This window comes from Silene latifolia, chromosome Y (assembly GCF_048544455.1).
Source record: "Silene latifolia isolate original U9 population chromosome Y, ASM4854445v1, whole genome shotgun sequence".
NCBI classification, from domain to species: domain Eukaryota; kingdom Viridiplantae; phylum Streptophyta; class Magnoliopsida; order Caryophyllales; family Caryophyllaceae; genus Silene; species Silene latifolia.
The window spans coordinates 182,648,352-182,668,894 of record NC_133538.1 but is presented as its reverse complement, the minus strand read 5'-3'; the positions used below and the strand labels follow the sequence as shown (position 1 = coordinate 182,668,894).

The following is a 20,543-nucleotide window of genomic DNA, read 5'->3' as shown; positions in this document are numbered from 1 at the left end:
AGTATAAATAACGAATGATTGACTTTGCTATGAATAAAACCAATACGAGCAATATAATCTGCAAACCTTTTGTACCAAGCACGAGGTGCCTGTTTGAGACCGTAGAGCGATTTTTTAGAAGACAAAAATGGTCGGGCCGTGATTTGTCTCTAAACCCAATCGGTTGATGCATATAAACCGTTTCATTAAGTGTACCGTGTAGGAAGGCATTCTTCACGTCAAGTTGATTAATGGACCATGATTTTGACAAAGCAAGAGATAGGACCGTTCGAATTGTGGCGGGTTTAACCACAGGGCTAAACGTTTCCCCACAATCAATAGCAACTTGTTGTGTTTTCCCGTCACCTACAAGACGAGCTTTATACCTTTCAAAAGAACCGTCAGAATTAAATTTATGACGAAAAATCCACATAGATCGTATGACATTCACGTTCAAAGGACGAGGAACCAAGACCCACGTCTTATTATCAATTAGAGCTGTATACTCATCATCCATGGCCAATTTCCAATTTGGGTCACGCAGGGCTAAAGTCGGAGATTTTAGAATAGGCGAGATAGTCACTGTGTGAGACAAATTTCGTGGTGGATTGGGTGTTGAGTATTTGAGGTTTGGTTTGTAAATGCCATGATCAGCGTGGGTTGTAGGTTTGGGGCGAGTAGGATTGGGTATGGGTCGACTGGTAGTGGTAGTCGAGGGTTGGACCGTGTCAGAGGGGCCTGGGCGAGAGGTGTGAACGGTAGCCTGGTCGTTGCTGGGTTGGACAGCTGAAGTGGTGGCCTGGTCACGGTTCGGCTGGGCTGTAGGTAACACGGTTGGTGTGGTGTATGGATGGGTTGGGGTCGAGGTCATGTGTCGAAGGACATAGGGGGAGATGATAGATGAACCATCTCAACCAAAACCTTTAGGTGATGGTTGAGGCCCAACTATTATAAATATTCTTATTACGCTCCCTCACTCAAATGCCCGTTGGGCTTGAAGAGTGGTTAATTGTGCACCGGCTCTCTCGTACCGTGTGCTGGGTTTCCACATCGAGTTTTTGAGGAGTTTTGAGGTTGCCAGGATTTGAACCCGTGACCTTAGGTCACACGGGCTATGATACCATGATAGATGAACCATCTCAACCAAAACCTTAAGGTGATGGTTGAGGCCCAACTATTATAAATATTCTTATTAGGAGACTCCATCATCCAAAAAATCATATGTATGTGTGTCGGGTCGATGTGAGGACGCAAAAGGGAAGACCGTTTCATTGAATATGACATGACGACAAATAAGAATTTTATTAGTAGACAAGTCAAGACACTTATATCCTCTATGATCTTTAGGATACCCAAGAAAAACACACGGAGAGGAACGGGGCTGTAATTTGTGAATGGTTGTAGACGGTTTAAGGGGAAAACATAAACAACAAAAAATTCGAAGATGATTATAAGTCGGAGACCGATTATAAAGAAGTTGAAGAGGAATAGTATAGGCAATAGGCTTACTAGGAATTATGTTCAATATATATGTAGCTAAGTCAAGGGCGTGATGCCAAAACTTCACGGGCATTGAGGCGTAAAATAGAAGGGCACGCATGATATTATTAATAGAACGTATTTTGCGTTCGGCTTTCCCGTTTTGGGACGATGTGTGAGGGCAAGAGAGTCGAAAGACTAGCCCTTGATTCGCACAGAAATTTTTTAATAGGCCGTTTACAAATTCCGTTCCATTATCGCATTGTATCGACTTTATTTTACGCTCAAATTGTGTTTCGACAAAGACATGAAATTTCAAAAGAATGGAGCTGACTTCATTTTTGTGAGAAATGGGAAAGGTCCATAAGAAATTGCAATAGTCATCTAAAATTACCAAATAATACTTGTGACCCATGGAGCTCAAAATTGGAGAGGTCCATAAGTCACAATGAATGATATCGAATGGCAAATAAGTGCGAGAATTAGACTTAGCAAAAGGTAATCGAATATGTTTTCCTAGAGGGCATGAATGACAAATAGAAGTTTTTGAATTCAAATTACAATCAATCAATTTATTTTGCATAATAATATTAAGAATTGGATCACCGGGATGACCCAAACGACTATGCCAAGTCGATGGAGCTAAGGCTGCAAATGTAGATGGTGCAGCTGAATTTGTAGTGGTTGAGATAGGATATAGATCGCCCCGACAATTACACCTCATGAGACGAGTCCCCGTCCGCAAGTCCTTCACACAAAAACCAAACGGGTCAAATTCAACGGTGACCTTGTTATCGGTTGTGAATTTTCTAACGGAAACTAGATTTTTAACTAGGGCAGGGGCATATAAAACGTTTTTCAAAACGAGGGGTGGGTGTGGTGTGGATAGGGTGGTATGTCCGTATCCCTTAATCGGAATTGACTGGCCATTTCCGACAATTATACCATTACAAAAGCTCGAATTAATAAAAGGCGAAAGAGTACCTTGATTCGACGTCATGTGAGACGTAGCACCAGTGTCCATTACCCACGGCTCAGGGGGCGTGAGTCCTAGCGTGTACATTGCGGCCTCAATGTCCGTCTGAGTAGGCATGGATTACGTGGTACCATAGGCCTGATGTGGCCGTGGTCCCAAAACTCCAGCCTGGTTGCGTGCCGTATAGGGTGAGCGTATCCACGGACCAGAGGGGTAGGGACAAGGTGGATAGCCCCAAGGAGAGGGAGGCCATTGCCACGGTCCATACCCAACATGCCATTTGTAATACTCCGTATTTTAATATTAATTTATAAGAATAATTGATGTAATTTAATGAGTAATTAAATGACACTTCTAATAATAAATACAAGTAAGACGTTAATTAAATAATAAATTAATAATTCAAGTCGGGAATTGGGTTTGGCTAATATTTGTGCTTTGGGCTTAGTTCGTAATCGAGTGTTGGACTGTGTGCTATTATTATATGGGCCAAATTTATTAAATTGGTATTAGTGTAATCGGGATTTATATCGGAAAATTTATAATAATATAATGAGGAAATAATAATATATAAAAGTAATAATAATTATATCAATAATGATAATAAGTTATGGCAAATAATAAATTAGTAAGTATTATATGAGGAAATCATAGTTATGTTAAGATTAATAATATGTGATAATAATGATATAATTATAATGACAATTCCTATACTAATTAGAATAAGGAAAGTTACATAGTTTCTTAATTGGCCTCGTATTCTCTAAATCTTACACTATAAATACCACCTTAAATCTGAGAAATAATTCACAAATTAAAAGAAGAAGCTCTAGGAGACGGAAGAGGAAGAAATTAACATAAATCAATTAATCAACTCGAGGTAATTATTCATCTTAAATCGGTTTATATTCTTTTCATGCAAGCATCTTTAGATCTATAGTATGACTTGTATAGGCCGCCATAGGACTCGGGAATTGGACCTATAGTAACCTTGGACTGCAAAGTATCTGACCTGACCATTGTTGACCATTGTTGACCTTGTTAGGGTGGCTGTTTGGGCGGTTGAAAGACGGCTGGTCAGAGGGGATTTCGGGTTGGTGTCGTGGGTTTGGGTGGTTATTTAACCCACTAATTGGACACGACCTGACCCGGGGTTTGGGTGGTTGGTGTTGTCGACAGGGGGCGGTTGTATTGGTGGTGTTGGGGGTGGCCAGGGATGGTGGTTCGTGCGGTGGTGACGGAAAACAGGGGAGTGACTCGTGTTTTGGGCAGGCTGTTTCGAGGGGGGTTTTAGTGGTAGTAGGAGGTCTGGGTTGGGGTGGTTTTGGGTGGCTTTTGTCGAGGGTAGATTGGTGAGTTGATTAGTGGTTGTAGGTGGCGGTGAAGGTGGTGTTAGGTGGTGGTTTTGGGATGGGTTTTATGGGGGTGTCAGGTGAGTGTTGCTGATGTCGGGGGATTAGGGCGTGGGTTTTATGGGTTGCTGGTGGTGGTGGAGCTGGTGCTTAGGGGAGAGTTGGGTGCGTGGGACTGCAGGCTGCTGGTGTCGGGCTTGGGTGGTGTGAGTGGTGGCTTGTGGTGGCGTGGAAGGAGGAGTTTAGGGGGGGGGGGGGTGTTTGTGACGGGTTTTACCGGTGTAGTTGGGTGTTTCTAAGCGGGTTTTTGCTTTGGTTTATCTGGTGACTCGGGTTAGTTTATAAACGGGTCTCTAATATCGTAATAATTAAATAAATGAGTCGGTTTGAATAATTAATATAATAAGACGAATAAATAAATAAATGAAAGGAATAAATAAATAAATAAAGTTAGTAATTATAATTGTTGTAATTGTTATTATTATATAGGTGACGGAAATTGTGAAGAGTTTATAATCGGATTTGTGAGCTTTAATTATTAGATTGCGTAATTGGAGTGCTTGCTGGCCAGGTAAGGATAATCCTATTCAACTCGACTTTTAATTATCTATGTTTTGTATGGTGGATTACTTACGTTAAAGTGAATTGATCGTATGTGAATTGTGTTGGTTGATATAATCGTAATTGTTGGAAGGGGGAATCATATTGTATATGTTGGTTGATAATATCGGTGACTTATGTTGATTTGTGTCGGTTATATTGATGAGGTGAATTGAATTGTTATCGTTGATTGGAATGTGGTTATTATAAAAAGCTGTGCGACAGTCAGTTGTACGTTATTGAGGGAGTTTGTACACTGGGGTGATGGTAATATGTACGTTGTGAGGGAGGGGTACTATTACATTTTGCGGTACGTTGTTAAGGGAGGGGTACCAAAGTAATGTGAGCACGTTGTTAAGGGGGTTGTGCTAAGTAAAGGAAAGGAGCACGTTGTCAGGGGGTTGTGCAATGAAAGTGAATTGAATTAGATTGATAATTGTATGTTCTTGTTGTTTAGTTTTATTCCTACTCAACCTCGCGGTTGACTGTGTATTCGTGAACACCTGCAGTGAACCATTTTATGGGGAGCAGATTTGACAGGTAGCAAAGATTAGCTGACTTGGGAGCATTGGGATGAGAGCCAAACATGGAACCTTAGATGAAGTCTAGATCACATATATAGTTATATCACTTATTTATTTTCCGCCACGAGTTGTATTTATTTTTATATTAAGTTTTAGTTGATTAAAATTGTAAAACATATGTAATCATTAAAGTTTTAATTTAAAGTACTTTGGTATTGTTGTACTTTGTTATCTACTACCTCGGGAAACCGAGATGGTAACAGTCCTATTTATTTGGGAATGTCTAGCGAAAGGCTCTCGAATAAATGGGGGTGTTACACTATTGTTGCGGTGTAGACGACGGAGGAGCGGCAGAAGTCGTAGCAGCAGGAGTAGAAGGTGAGGCAGATGTCTTGCCTTTCCCGCCTTTGTTACCCTTCTTCTTATTTGACCCATTACCACGACCGCCCTTACCTGTAGCAGCAACCACCTTGGATGATTATCCACCAGAATCCGTGTCCACATTGCCCCGAGAGTATAGGGCCTTGGAAGAGCCCGTAGCAGCCTGTTTCGCGATTCCTGCTTCTTCAAGCGTTAGCATAGACCGCGCGCGATAGAAAGCCGGAAGAGGATTGCTTTGACGAATAATCGTCCCAACATTCTGGTATGCCGGAGATAGGCCGGAGACTAACTGAAGAACTAATCGGCTATTGGACACGGGAGAGCCGACGTTTTTCAGTTGGTCCGCCAATGATTTTAATCGTTGGCAGTAGGCGGATACGGAGGAAAAATCCGCCATCTCGATATGCGAGAACTCTTGCTCAAGAGTCACAGCGCGAGAATTTTTGTTGTCTTGAAATATATCAGCGAGACGATCCCACGCTTCCCTAACGGTGGATTCGGCCTTGACGATGGTTTCCAAGAGCTCCGTGGTTATGGTGGAATAAATCCACTGCAAGACTATAGCGTCGAGTGTCTCCCACATTTCTTGCTCGTCCGCCGTGTTGGGTGCCCTAGGAGGAACCTTAGGTGTGACGATATGGTGGAGAACACGATTAGACTTCGCGTGATTTGTGAGCAACGCAACCTACAACGGATATTGGTCGTTGTCCATGCCGAGTTTGACAGGGATGTGGTTGGTGATGTTGTTCACTGCAAGCGTAGGATGAAATTGCGACTTTGGATCAGGTGCCATTTGTGTGACGTGAGGTCGGAGGTTGAAGAGAGAGCGGAAGCAGAGGTTGATCGATTAGGGTTCCTGATACCATAAAGGAATGTAATTGGTGAGTATTATTGATAATATCACAACGTATATATACAAGAGATGGTTAGCTACTAATTAGGATGGTTAGCTACTAATTAGGAACTAAATACCTATACAAAATAAACTAAGTTAGGTAATTAATATTTAGTAAATAATTTACATATTTACTAATATTTTATCAGACTCGTCAATGTTGTGTCTTCCATACTTGGATAAGATTTAAGTTGCCTCTTATATTTGTACTCGTCAAAATTTCTCGTCAATCAACTTTGTAATCGATGGCATTTCGTGTGTTTTTATAGGAAGGCGAAGGATCATTGAAGAAGGCCTACATTTGAAAAACAAATTGGGTTGCTTGAGTTGAAGAATTAAGGCAGTTACTCATCCTCAAGGAACTTGTCAGTCACCAAAACACAAATGACTAGAAAGAAGCCCGTGAACATTTGGAGAGGGGTTTGTTGAATGAATGTTGAATGAAGCCTGAGATTAGTATCAAACACGAGTTACTTTTTAATTTTGTAATTTAGTGCCCTTGTAATTAGTTCTGGATTATTGTATATTTGTATGTGTTTTATTTTTATTTGATGTATGAATTTAGAATTCTACTAATTTTTTTTTTTGCTATTTGCGGCGTTTTTTAAAAAGAACGCCGCAAATATCCATTTATTTGCGGCCTTTTTTAAACACCGCAAATAACTTTGATATTTCCTGCCCACTCATTTGCTGCTACATAAAAAACGCCACAAAAGGCACCTTTTTTGGCGCCGCAAATAAATATTTTTGTACTATTGACCATTTGCTGAATCATCTCAAAGCCCGCCCCAATGTAACTGCATCAGATTTATCATCCTAGCATATAGGACTCCTCCACTTTCTTTCATACAACACCTCAAAAGGTGCCCTGCCCATACTAGCATGGTAACTGTTATTATAAGAAAATTCAATCAAATCCAACCTTTCTTCTCACTCTGATACCACTTTGTAATACCCCATTTATTTAGAAGCCTTTAAGCGAGGCATTTCCAAATAAAAGGTGCTATCATCTCAGTTGCCTCAGGTAGTAAGTATAAAAGACAAAACATGCCACAAAGATACTTTAAATAAATCAAGTTAACTGAATAAACTGTGATAACGGCTTTATTACGTGTAACCAACTATTTAAAGAATAATAATACAAAACTCGCAGCGGAATAAAAATAGGAATGGTTTATAAATAATAAATGTCTGCTTAACTAGGTGATCTAGAGACGGCTATAATCATCGCCCTAGTCCCATTCAGCATTTAGCACACTCCATGTACTAACCTGCTAGTCAACTGTTTTCATGAAATAAACGTTAACATACATTAACAAACACACATAAGTCAACCTAAATGAACATATAAATAAATAGGACTAACATGTGAAAGACACTGCTAATACTTGCATACTTGCATACTTAATAAGTATAACAACCAGAAATAATAAAAGAGGAAGGACATCACACACACACACACACACACACACACACACACACACACACACACACACACACACACACACACACACACACACACACACACACACACACACACACACACACACACACACACACACACACACACACACACACACACACCTTTCTTAAGGCTCACAAGCCAATTAATAATCACACTTAATAATCACACTGTCTATCTCAACCTCGTGTCATAAGTGGTCTGTTGCCAAGGCTCTCACAGCCCAAGCTCAACCACACCATGTGGGCATGCCACGCCAGGTCTAGGGCCAACTCCTTACACCATGCCCTGCCTGTCCTATACGTCCAAAGTCCACAGCTCTTCCACATCCCCGTGCCTGGCCTATACAAACTCTTCTCATCTTGCAACCTCGTTGCCCAACAATACTAATATCAATGCCAATTCGTGACAATAGAAATATGCCACAATATATATATATATATATATATATATATATATATATATATATATATATATATATATATATATAGAGAGAGAGAGAGAGAGAGAGAGAGAGAGAGAGAGAGAGAGAGAGAGACTCGTGTCATAAGTGGTCCATTGCCAAGGCTCACAGCCCCAAGCTCAACCACACCATGTGGACATGCCACGCCGGGTCTAGGGCCAACTCCTTACACCATGCCCCGCTGTCCTATACGTCCAAAGTCCATGCTCTTCCACATCCCGTGCCTCGGCCTATACAAACTCTTCTCATCTTGCAACCTCGTTGCCCAACAATACTAATATCAATGCCAATTCGTGACAATAGAAATATGCCACAATATATATATATATATATATATATATATATATATATATATATATAGAGAGAGAGAGAGAGAGAGAGAGAGAGAGAAGGGATCAACTAAGTCCACCATATGTATTTAAGTCCATAAGTCCTTCTAAGAGCCATTGGATGAAAGCAATGGAAGGTTGGATTTGATGTCAATATGTGGCTACAAATTAATCCCTCCACCTTTTCTCTAATTAACTCATCAATTCAATTAACCTACCTCACTAATCATTCATCATCTCATTATCACAACTCCTTCTCCTCTCTCTACATCTCACTTTCTTTTTCCTCTCTAAATACCCAAAAAAATCATAACCCAAAAAAGTATAAAACCTAAATAAATCATTCATTCATTACTTCTTCATTCACCACCACCCACCACTACCCCACCCGACACACCACCGCTGCCGCCGGTAACTTTTATAAATTCGTTTTTTTTTTAGATTTTGCGTCTCATTATTTCCGTCACTTTTTTTTTTTTTAGATTTTGTGTTAAATTTGTTGTTTGGGGTCGGTTTATTTTTATTTGTTAATTTTTGTTATTTATTCTTTTCAAATCTCTTCTTGTTATACGTTTTTTTTTAGATTTCGGGTTTTAAATCTCGTTTTTTTTGTGAGATACTTTTTTTCATCTAAGATCTACTAAAATATTCAAAAAATTTGTTGTTTTAATCTTAGCTATATAAAAATTCTTATAATTTGTTGATTTTAATCTTATATTTCACATTTTTTATATAAAAATGATATAAAATGACTAAAGTTACACAGTTTTGGGCAAAAGTTATACTGTTATGGACTAAAGTTATACAAAAATGGACTAAAGTTATACAAAAACTGCCTAAAGTTATACAAATATGGACTAAAGTTATACAAATATGGACTAAAGTTATACAAAAATTGACTAAAGTTATACAAATATGGACTAAAGTTATACAAATAAGGACTAAAGTTATACAAAAATTGACTAAAGTTATACAAATATGGACTAAAGTTATACAAATAAGGAATAAAGTTATACAAAAATGAACTAAAGTTATACAAAAATTGACTAAAGCTATATGAACTTCTACTCAATGAATGTATAACTCTAGTAACGATATGAATAACTTCTACTCAACGAATGTATAACTCCAGTAGAAATGTGTTTAACTTCAATGAAAGTATAACTTTTGTTTTCTCATTTCTCTTTGTTGACAAATGAAAAAAAATACTCCCTCCATTCAATTCCACTTTGCAACTATGCTTTTTGCGCGGGTATTAAGAAACGGATTAAAAAAACTATTAAAAGTACATAGGGAAAGGGAATGGTAGGGTTAAATATATTAAAAAAATATAAAGGTGAGTTTTATGGTGGATTTGTGTGGGGTATGAATGACATTTTTTGTAAATATAGATTTTCAATAAGGATAGAAAGGTCTTTTACATGTCCAAATAAGGAAACCTGTAAAGTGGAGTTGAATGGACGGAAATAGAATACTTGTAAAGTGGAGTTGAATGGAGGGAGTACAAGTATAACAACAAAAAATTAACAAATAAAAACCAACACTATAAATTTGAATTTATATAAGTATTGTTTGTATAAATTTAGTCCATATTTGTATAACTTTAGTCCATATTTGTATAACTCTAGTCAATTTTTGTATAACTTTAGTCCTTATTTTTATAAATTTAGTCCATATTTGTATAACTTTAGGCAATTTTTGTATACTTTTAGTACATTTTTGTATAACTCTAGTCCTTATTTGTATAACTTTAGTCCATATTTATATAACTTTAGTCCAAAATTGTGTAACTTTAGTACAAAATCGCATAATCCAAAATCGTATAACTTTAGTCCAATATATAACCGAAATCCTAAAAACTACAAATACTAACTTTAAACCAACAATACTAGATCTGAAAAAAAAGCGTAACTTTAGTCTTATAGTCCATTTTTTGCATAATTCATATTATGGATCTAAGATTAAGTTAACAAATAAAATCATCTCATAGAATAACTAAAAAAACAAAAAAATAACAAATTTGAAAAAAATTACCAACAATAACAGAAATAGACTCCATTTTATTTATTATGTTGAATTTATGTACTTTTAATACAAAGTCTATGTAACTTTAATGTTTGAAGGGTATAACTTTAGTCGTAAATAGTATAACTTTAATGTTTCAAGGGTAAATCTTTAGTCGTAAATAGTATAACTTTAATGTTTCAAGGGTATAACTTTAGTCGTAAATAGTATAACTTTCATGTTTCAAGGGTAAAGTATAACTTTCATGTTTCAAGGGTAAAACTTTAGTCATAAATAATATAACTTTAATGAAATACAAAACAAAGGAAATCTAAACAAAAAAATTAACAAAAAGATCTTAAAAAACCGTACTTCGTCAACAAAAAATTTTAGATCTAAAAAAAATATATGATAAGACGAATTTAAATCTGAAAAATTATTAGATCTAAAAAAAATACATAACAAGACGAATTTACAAGACAAGATTTGAAAAAATAAATATAAGATGAGATTAAAACGAGAAAAGCAAGGGCATCTCTACTCACCACAACACCAAACAAACATATAATAAGACAAGGATTTGAATAAACAAATCTTAAAAGAAAAAGAAAAAAAATGAAAAACAAGAACAACGCAGCAGCAACATAACCCACCATTTTAACAAAAAAAAAGTTAAACGAAACAGAGAAACAAAACAAGAAACAAGAAACAAAACAGAACTAGTGGCCTTTGGTTTCAAGTCGACTGAAACAAAAGAATGGTTTGTTGAGGGACTGGGACTGCCGGCGTCGAGTTGGTCGGAGTTTGATGAAGATAAAGTGGCGGTAGGGTAGGATGAAAGAAGAAAGAAAGAAAGGAGGGTGGGAATGAGGAGTCGGTGTTGTTGTTGGTTGTTGTTGTTGTTGCTGTCGTGAGATGGGAGAAAGGGGAGGTGTGACGGTGGTGGTGAGCGATGAGGGAATGTGTGATGGAGGGGTGAGGGGATAACGTTGAGATCTGAAAAATGGGGAGAGGAATGCGACGATCGTGTGTGGTTGTTAGTGGGGTAACGTTAGGGCGGTTGTGGTGTGTCGGGTGCGTGCTGGCGGTGGCAGCAGGTAGGACGGAGGGAGGAAGGAGTGAGTTTTTTTTCTCAGATTTTTTTTTATTTGATTTGTTTTTGTTTTGATTAGGGTGGATTTGTTTTCAGAGAAAAATGAGAGAGAATGTAGAGAGAGAGAGGAGGAGTTTGTTATAATGAGGGATGAATGTTTAGTGAGGAAGGAGTTTGTGATAATGAGGGATGAATGGATTAGTGAGAAACTTAATTGCAATTAGGAGCTAATTAGACAGAGTGATTTGTAGTCATCCATTGAGATGTAATCTCATCCCTTCATTCCCTTCATCCAAAGGCCCTTAGAAGGACTAAGGGACTTATTAGATATGAAGGACTTATGAGAACCCCTCTCTCTCAGTATATATATATATATATATATATATATATATATATATATATATATATATATATATATATATATATATATATATATATATATATATATATATATATATATATATATATAGTATTGGGTTCATCTAAGTCCACCCACAAACCTTGAGTCCATAAGTCCTCATCCAAGCCCTTGGATGAAGAAGATGGGTGGCTTAGATCAAACCTCCTAAATAAAGATTAATTAGCCAATCTAACACTCTCTCTACTCTTTTTAATTAATCACTAACTCATCTCAATTAACCACTAATTAAATATATATACCTTTTCACTCACCCATTTCTCTCACCTCTCACACAATTTCATTCCTCTCATCTCTCTAAAATCTAAATAAATCAAAAACCTCCAAAAATCACCCAAAAAAAAACCCAAAAAAACCCAATAAAATCACCCCAAATAATTCACCCTCTCTCCCACTAACCAGTAACCACCACCCCAACCCATCACACACCACCCCACCCAACACCCCACCCGCACACCCACCGCAATCGTCACCAACCATCTCGTCACCACGCCGCCACCTTCCTCCTTTCTTCGTTTTCGTTTTCGTTTTTTTTTCCGAGTAAAGTTGTGTGTGGTGTTGTTGTGATAGTGGAGATGTGAGTCTTTTCTAACAACTGTCACCAACCACGCCGTCATCTTCCTTTTCGGTTTTTTTTTTTCTTTCTTTCCGGTCAGATCTGAAATTTCTAATTTTTTTTTCCTAAAAACAAATACTAAATGTGGTTGTTTTTTTTTTTAATAAAACAAGTACATCATTTACATTAGCATATTTTAGATCTATTTTTTTTTTTGAAAAGAAATTGTGATTTTTGTTTTAGATTTAGTTTTTGAAAAAAAATTATAATTTGTTTAATTTTAGATATAAAAAAGATCTCAATAAGTTGTTAACTTTTAGATCTTGTTTAATTTTGTGAGATCTTTTTATTAAAATTACATTTTTCTTTATTAAAATTGCATTTTTCTCTATTAAAATTACACTTATTAAAGTTATACTTTTTTCCATTAAAATTACACTTTTCTTCATTAAAATTACACTTTTTTCTATTAAAGTTACATTTTTTCTGTTAGTTACATTTTTCTCTATTATTAAAATTACACTTTTCTCTATTAAAATTACACTTTTATCTATTAAAATTACACTTTTTTTTGTGAACTAAAATTACACTTTGCTTTATTAAAGTTACATTTTTTTCTGTTAAATTTACACTATTTCCTATTAAAATTACACTTTTTTCTGTTAAAATTACACTTTTGTCTGTTAACATTACACTTTTGTTAGCTAAAATTACACTTTTTTCTGTTACAATTACACTTTTCTTAGCTTAAATTACACTTTTGTCTGTTAAAATTACACTTTTGTCTGTTAAAATTACACTTTTGTTAGCTAAAATTACACTTATCTCTACTAAGGTTACCCTCTCAATTACTAAAGTTTCACTCTCAATGGACTAAAGTTACATTCTCAATGGACTAAAGTTGCACAATTTGGACAATTTGGACTAACTAATGGAGTTATTAGTAATTTACACAATTTGGACTAAAGTTACACAAATTTGGACTAAAGTTACACAATTTGGACTAAAATTACACAATTTGGACTAAAATTACACAATTTTGGACTGAAAATACAAAATTTGGACTATATTTGGACTAAAAATGCACTATATACGACTAAATTTGGACTAAAAGTACACTATTTACGACTAAATTTGGACTAAAAATACAAAATTTGAATAAAAATACACTATTTACGACTAAATTTGGACTAAAAATACACTATTTACGACTAAATTCGGAGTAAAAATACACAGTTTGGACTAAAGTTACAAAATTCATTTTTTTTGAGTCATTGAGATTGTGCAATTTCAATCATTGTCCACTAAAGTGTAACTTTAGTAAATTAATAATGTGTATCTTTTATCATTTTATGAGTGTAATTTTAGTCAACAAAAGTGTAATTTTAGTCTACAAATGTGTAACTTTAGTACATTGATAGTGTGCATCTTTTATCATTTTATGAGTGTAATTTTAATCCACAAAAGAGTAATTTTAGTACACAAAAGTGTAATTTTAGTCCACGGAACTGTAATTTTAGTCAACAAATGTGTAATTTTTGTCCATAAAAGTGTAATTTTAGTCCACGAAATTGTAATTTTACTCCATAAAAGTGTAATTTTAGTCCACAAAAGTGTAATTGCAGTCCACAAAAGTGTAATTTTTGTCCACGGAAGTGTAATTTTAGTTCATAAAAGTGTAATGTTAGTCCACAAACGTGTAATTTTTGTCCATAGAAGTGTAATTTTAGTCTATGGAAGTGTAATTTTAGTCCACAAAAGTGTAATTTTAGTCCATAAAAGTGTAATTACAGTCCACAAATACGTAACTTTAATCCTCAAATGTGTAACTTTAGTCTACAAAAGTGTAACTTTAGTTCATTGAGGTTGTAATTTTACTCCATGACGATGTAAATATAATCATTTTAAGTCATTTTTATATGAAAATTTGAAAAATAACAAATATCAAAAAAAGACCAAAACATCAAAATTGAAAAAATAAATAAAAGAAAAACGCAAATGAAAAAAAAAACGGGTCAATGAAAATAATATTTGATCTATTTTATTAGATCTAAGATCAAAATAAAAGAAACTCACAAATTTGAAACATGATTGTATAGCAAGATGATATTTGCGGAAAAAAAAAACAAAAGAAAAAATAAAAACATCTAAACATTATTTTTTTTTTTAAAAAAAAAAAACGTCCTGGTGGTGGCGTGGTGAGGATGGCGACGGTGGTGGTGTCGGGTGGGTGGTGGTAGGTGGGTGGTGAATGAGAAATAGATGAGTAAATGATTTATTTGGATTTTTTGGTTTTTTTATTTGTTTGATTTTTTGGGTTTTTTTCTTGGGTTTTTTTATTTTTTTGGGTTTTTTATTTTTTGGGGTTTTGAGAGAGAAGAGTAGTGAAATGTGTGAGATGAGAGAGAAGTGAGTGAGTGGAAAATATATATAGTGCATTAGTGTTTAAATATATTGTTAGTGATTAATTAAAATGGGTAGGAGAGAGAGTGATAAATTAGTGTTAATGGTGCTTTTTGGTTTCAATCTTCACCATCTATATTGGATGATCCAAGGGCTATAGTGAAAACTTAAGGACACAAAACATATAAGAGACTTATAAGAACTTTACTCTCTCTCTCTCTCTCTCTCTCTCTCTCTCTATATATATATATATATATATATATATATATATATATATATATATATATATATATATATATATATATATATATATATATATATATATATATATATAGGGGCGGGGTCTGTGCGAACTAAAAAATGCGAAGTGCGAACTCGAACTCGGCTTTACAGTAAATTCGGATACATTAAATAATAAACAAACCCCAATATAATCTCACCTTCTCTCCCGAAATAATCAAACAACCCGCAACAACTCACCCGACCTATCATCCTCGCCGGACCTACCACTGATCACCACCTTCTACCACTCGTAAACCACCGTTGGAAACGCCGGAGACCTTACTCCACTTCATCCCCGTCGAGTACCAACCACCACTTGAAACGCCCTTAATTTGGTACCAATTCTGGCGCCGTGAAAACCGCACAGACACCCCGGTGGTGACCTTTCCACCACTGTCGCCTCACATCACATCCGGACTCGACCCAAGCCACCACCTACCCGAACTCCACCTAACCATCGCCGCGGAATCTGGGCTGCTCATTGTCGGGTAAATAGAGTGATGTTGGCTCTAATGTGGGCTCCATTGTGGTGGTCGCCTATGGTGGCGCGAATGTATGACTAATCGGTGGGAATGATGAGGTTGGAAGAGAGAGAATGTCGTTCAGTTGTGCCGTTGTGGTCCTCGTGGATGGCGTCGGTGCAGTGGATATGACGATATTATGTGATAACCATATGATTATTCAGTGAGTTTGGATTGGGAGAAAGAGTGTTGTGTTTTGATTTTAGTGTTTAACTGGATTGAAAGCAATTAAGTTGGATTTTTTGATTAACTTTGTTGCTCATTGGCCGTATCTGGATTTTCGAAATGTGATTAAACATTTTTAAGCTTAGGCAGGTTGAATTTTAAGGGTCATTGAAGCTTGAATTGTGAGCTAAAGGAATAATCGAGTTGTACGACTCCTATCGTTTTGGGGAATGCTAGAATTGATCTAGTTAAGATTATCAGTTCTAGAAGCGGCATGATTGGAGAGGTGGGGTGGTATGTCCATTTAGTAGTTTGGTTTTCGATTTGCAGTTGCTAGCCTTATTAATCAATATATCAACATAGGCACACAAATGTGTTTTGTATGCATCGCAATTGCAATTCCTCTCTCTGACTACCATTTGTGGATAACAGGCTTAGTCGGCAAATGCCAGCTATTACCATTGAATTTCTTTGGTGAAAGAATAATCATATGGTTATAAGTAGAATTTTACATTAAACAGTTCTTAACACGAAGACATAGCAGATTAGCAGTTAAGTTATCGGAATTGTTGTTCAATGGATATGACGATATTATGTGTTGATATATTAGGATTTTATGTATATGTGAATATATGTTTGCTTCTTCACATTCCCCTTAATTGTGGGAATGCAGGCTGCCAAGATCAGTGTGAAAATATGACAATCGTATATCCATTTGGCACCAACAAAAATGGCTTATAATTAGCATAAGGGAATGAGATCTAGCACCAACAAAAATGGCTTATAATTAGCATAAGGGAATGAGATCAAACACTAGTATCTAGTAATGTAAAGATATGTATTTAGCAAGGCGAAGGGTGTATCTAGTTTGTTAGAGATGTGTATCTAGCAAGGTAGAGATATGTATTTAGCAAGGCGAAGGGTGTATCTAGTTTGCTAGATATGTGTATCTAGTAATGTAAAAGAGTGTATCTAGTTTGCAAGAGATTTGTATCTAGCAAAGTAAAGGTATGTATTTAAGGTAAAGGAGTATATCTAGCAGAGTAAGGGAGTGTATCTAGTTTGCCAGAGATGCGTATCTAGCAAGACAAATGAGTGTATCTAGCTTGTCAGAGATGTGTATCTAACAAGGTAAATGCGTGTATCTAGTAAAGCAAAAGAGTGTATCTAGCTTGTCAGAGATGTGTATCTAACAAGGTAAATGCGTGTATTTAGTAAGGCAAAAGAGTGTATCTAACTTACTCGATGTGTGTATCTAGCAAGATAAAGATATGTATCTAGTAAGATAAATGAGTGTATCTAGCTTGGTAGAGATATGTATCTAGTATATAGTTTGCAAGGTTGAGGTGCATTGAGCACAACTCATGAAATTCAAATTTTTCAGTCTTAGTAGAAACTTATATAAAAACCAATTCTTAGAAGAAGCGCATTTGTTCTTTTATAATAGCTAATTTCAATATTACGGGTTATCATTCACACAAGCTAATTGAAATCAAGACGCCTTATAAAACTTGTATTGTAGTAACTAGTACAGCAGCATTATAGTCTAATTTGTTATATTGTGATATGTTCATTTCTATCATTTTTAATGAATTTTAAAAACTAATTTAACACAAGTCAATCATATATATCCACCAAATCATATGTATCCACCACCCAACTTAGACTATCACACCTCAACACCACCGGACCACCGCCACCACCAAGCACCGTATTAACCGCCACAATACCGTTGTCGGCGTCGACGACTTGACTCGATCCCATACATTTCTTTAACAGAATGTTTTTACTCCGGAATACAATTTATTTACCATGGAATGACAAAGATTTGACTCAGGAAATCGATCTGAACCAAAATTCTCTTTGTTCCACAGATGACTTATATCAGATCAAACTTTAAACATATTTACCAACAGCCTGTTTAGTTTGGCGAAAATTATTCATGCCTTTTACACCCACCACATATCCCCTACCCGTACAACCACAAATTAATAACACCAGGTGTCGCCGACGGCCATCCAGACCGTGTCGGTCAACGACCACATTTCCGAGGTGTGCGACTCATTACTTCATCGTCTTCCTTCCTCTACGGTTAATCAACCACCAGCACCGAACACACCAATCACCCTAGTTCGCATCCAGATTCGCAGTCGGCCTCCCCAATCTCAACACCGTTCGACGACCATCCCACCTAGATTGGTTAGTTTCGGAAATGTAATCAAATCATAAACCTATGAAAACACAAAGAAGGATTTCAAAGAATTAAATGCACAAGTGACATTGTTGGACGATTCCGAGTCAAATTATGGTGGTGGTGGTACGGCCACCAGGTGCAGCGTCGCGGCTGGTCGGAGATTGAAGGTTGTTACTGCTGCCGATGTGTGGGTGGTCGGAGTAAGCCCTGCGAATGGGTGGCCGGAGATCGGAGGTGTCGACGTCAGTTGGTTTAATTTGGGGTGAGGTGACTTTATGTGAGAATGAGAAAGTGAAAAGGTAAGGAACAGAAGTGAGAGAGAAGTGGTAAGATGCTGAGTTCAACGCGCGTGATTATTGTATGATTTAGCTTTTCTAGTCAGTTCGTAAGTTCGCACCGAACTTTAAGTTCGCACGAGATCCTATTTCTACATATATATATATATATTTAGGATCCGGTGAGAACGATTATTCGGTGAGAACGGTGAGAACAAACAATGACCATTAGATTAAAAAGAAATCCACGGCCGAAACAATTCCAACTCAAATATTCAATTGACAATTTCCTTCTATTCACCATTATTAACTATTAAAGTTAAAGTCAGCCACCACCTTCCTCCATCATTCCATTCTTGAACACCAACACCTCGATCAATATATTTCTGCATCGAAAAATCCCCATAATTGTTTGGTACTGGTTGTTGATCGAAAATGGGTAGGAGTTGCCGTTGTTTTTTTTTTTGAGGGGATGGAGTTGCTGTTGTTGTTGATCGTTCGCGAATTCCCGTCTCTGAGCTTCTCTTCTTCACTCTCGATCGCCTATTTTTAATGTAACTACTCTAGTTTTTGACGTATCTAACCACTATTTTAATGTATCTAAACATAGATACACAAAATTACTTACTAGGTACATTAAAATTGCTTTGAGATGCAACAATATAAAACCCAAATACATTGATTGTCGGTGTTTGTTGCAGTTCATGGAATACCATTTTCCAAAGGATCCCGAGTATTTCAGGCGATCCATAATTGTATAAGTTCATCAAGGAACGAAACAACCATCCTTCCCGTTTCAGCGTACATTATTGATAGTTTAATGGCACCGCGATGTGAGATACGATCGGAGTTCCGGTGATGCCAGGGAATTAGAATAGAATATAAAGAGCGATGAAGGGGCATGATTAATGTGACCCGTGGTTTGGCGGCGTCATCTGGATTGACGGCATAATTGGAGCACCAACGCCGGTATATGGCAGGAAGGAGATATTACCACCATTGTCTGGCCGGAGGAAGGACAATCGAGACCTGAGGTTCATGAATCAGGAAATGTCAGGGTTGGTGGTGATCAATGGTGTCACCGAATTTGCGTCAGTGTAGGGGGATGCTCGCCGGCTCTTTGACATTTCCGGTGATTGTCGTCGGTGACGATGACCGGGGGTAGGTTGTAGTGGATGGAGATGGCAGCTGGTGTGTTTGTGCTAATTGAAATGAGAGGGCAGAGATATTGGTTGGGCTTTTTCTATTTCAATGTGATGGGTAATGTTGTGCGTTAATAGTTTGGCGGGTAGTATCAAGTTTGTTCTCACCGATCTTACCGAATGATTGTTCTCACCGGATCCTACCTCTCTCTCTCTCTCTCTCTCTATATATATATATATATATATATATATATATATATATATACCAACCACAATGCAAAGTTCCTTTATAAATAAAAATAATCAAGCGAGATGAAATTATATGATATATTATAACTTAATGCCAAACTATCAATGTCATGCCAATATGCTTATAAAGATAACGAATAACCACCAAATATGCACCCAACACACACGACTAGAAGCCACACCAAGTAACTCAACATACAACAAGCCAATTACAACAATGCAACCTAAATAACACATAATAAACCCCGCATAGAAGTGTTGAGTAGCTAGCCTACCTTTAGCAAAAGTCCGAGCTCAACAAAAAATGCTAAAAAGCTTTCTTGACAAAGCCTTCACCTAAATGAGACAAATAGCACACAATTACTAACTTACTAATTAAATTACAATACATAAATAGCTAAACTAATCCGTCACAATTCTACCCAAACACCCAAGTACACGGTCATCCCCCTTAAGCAGCCACAAACCTCCACATTCAGCACCCTATTGCCGTCCAATACAGCCCATAAATCAGCCCATTTGCAGCCTACTACCATGCTACTACACATCTACATCCCCACACACCCGGCAGCCGCCATAGAGAGCCATCAGCAGCCCCAACAACAACTGTGACAACCCCACAACACACCCAAACCTGCTGAAATTATAATAACAATAAACAAACACAATACACCTTTACAACCCATGTACAAGACGGCCCGAAACAAGCTATAAGATGGTATAATAATTCAATACAACTCATCCTAATACCAACTAGACTAACCAATCCCCAATCCATGATCAATTTACATAAATAAAACC

General features: G+C 36.7%; 1 protein-coding gene across 1 annotated transcript; it reads right to left on the bottom strand.

Annotated features, from left to right (window-relative positions):
* Nucleotides 1–5,388: 5,388 nt before the first annotated feature.
* On the bottom strand, nt 5,389–20,278 carry LOC141629568 (uncharacterized). Its single transcript, XM_074442547.1, has 2 exons — nt 20,210–20,278; nt 5,389–5,976 (listed from the first exon to the last, which is right to left on the bottom strand). The coding sequence occupies exons 1-2, from the start codon at nt 20,276–20,278 to the stop codon at nt 5,389–5,391; spliced, it is 657 nt and encodes a 218-aa protein (XP_074298648.1).
* Between the last annotated feature and the right edge of the window lie 265 nt (nt 20,279–20,543).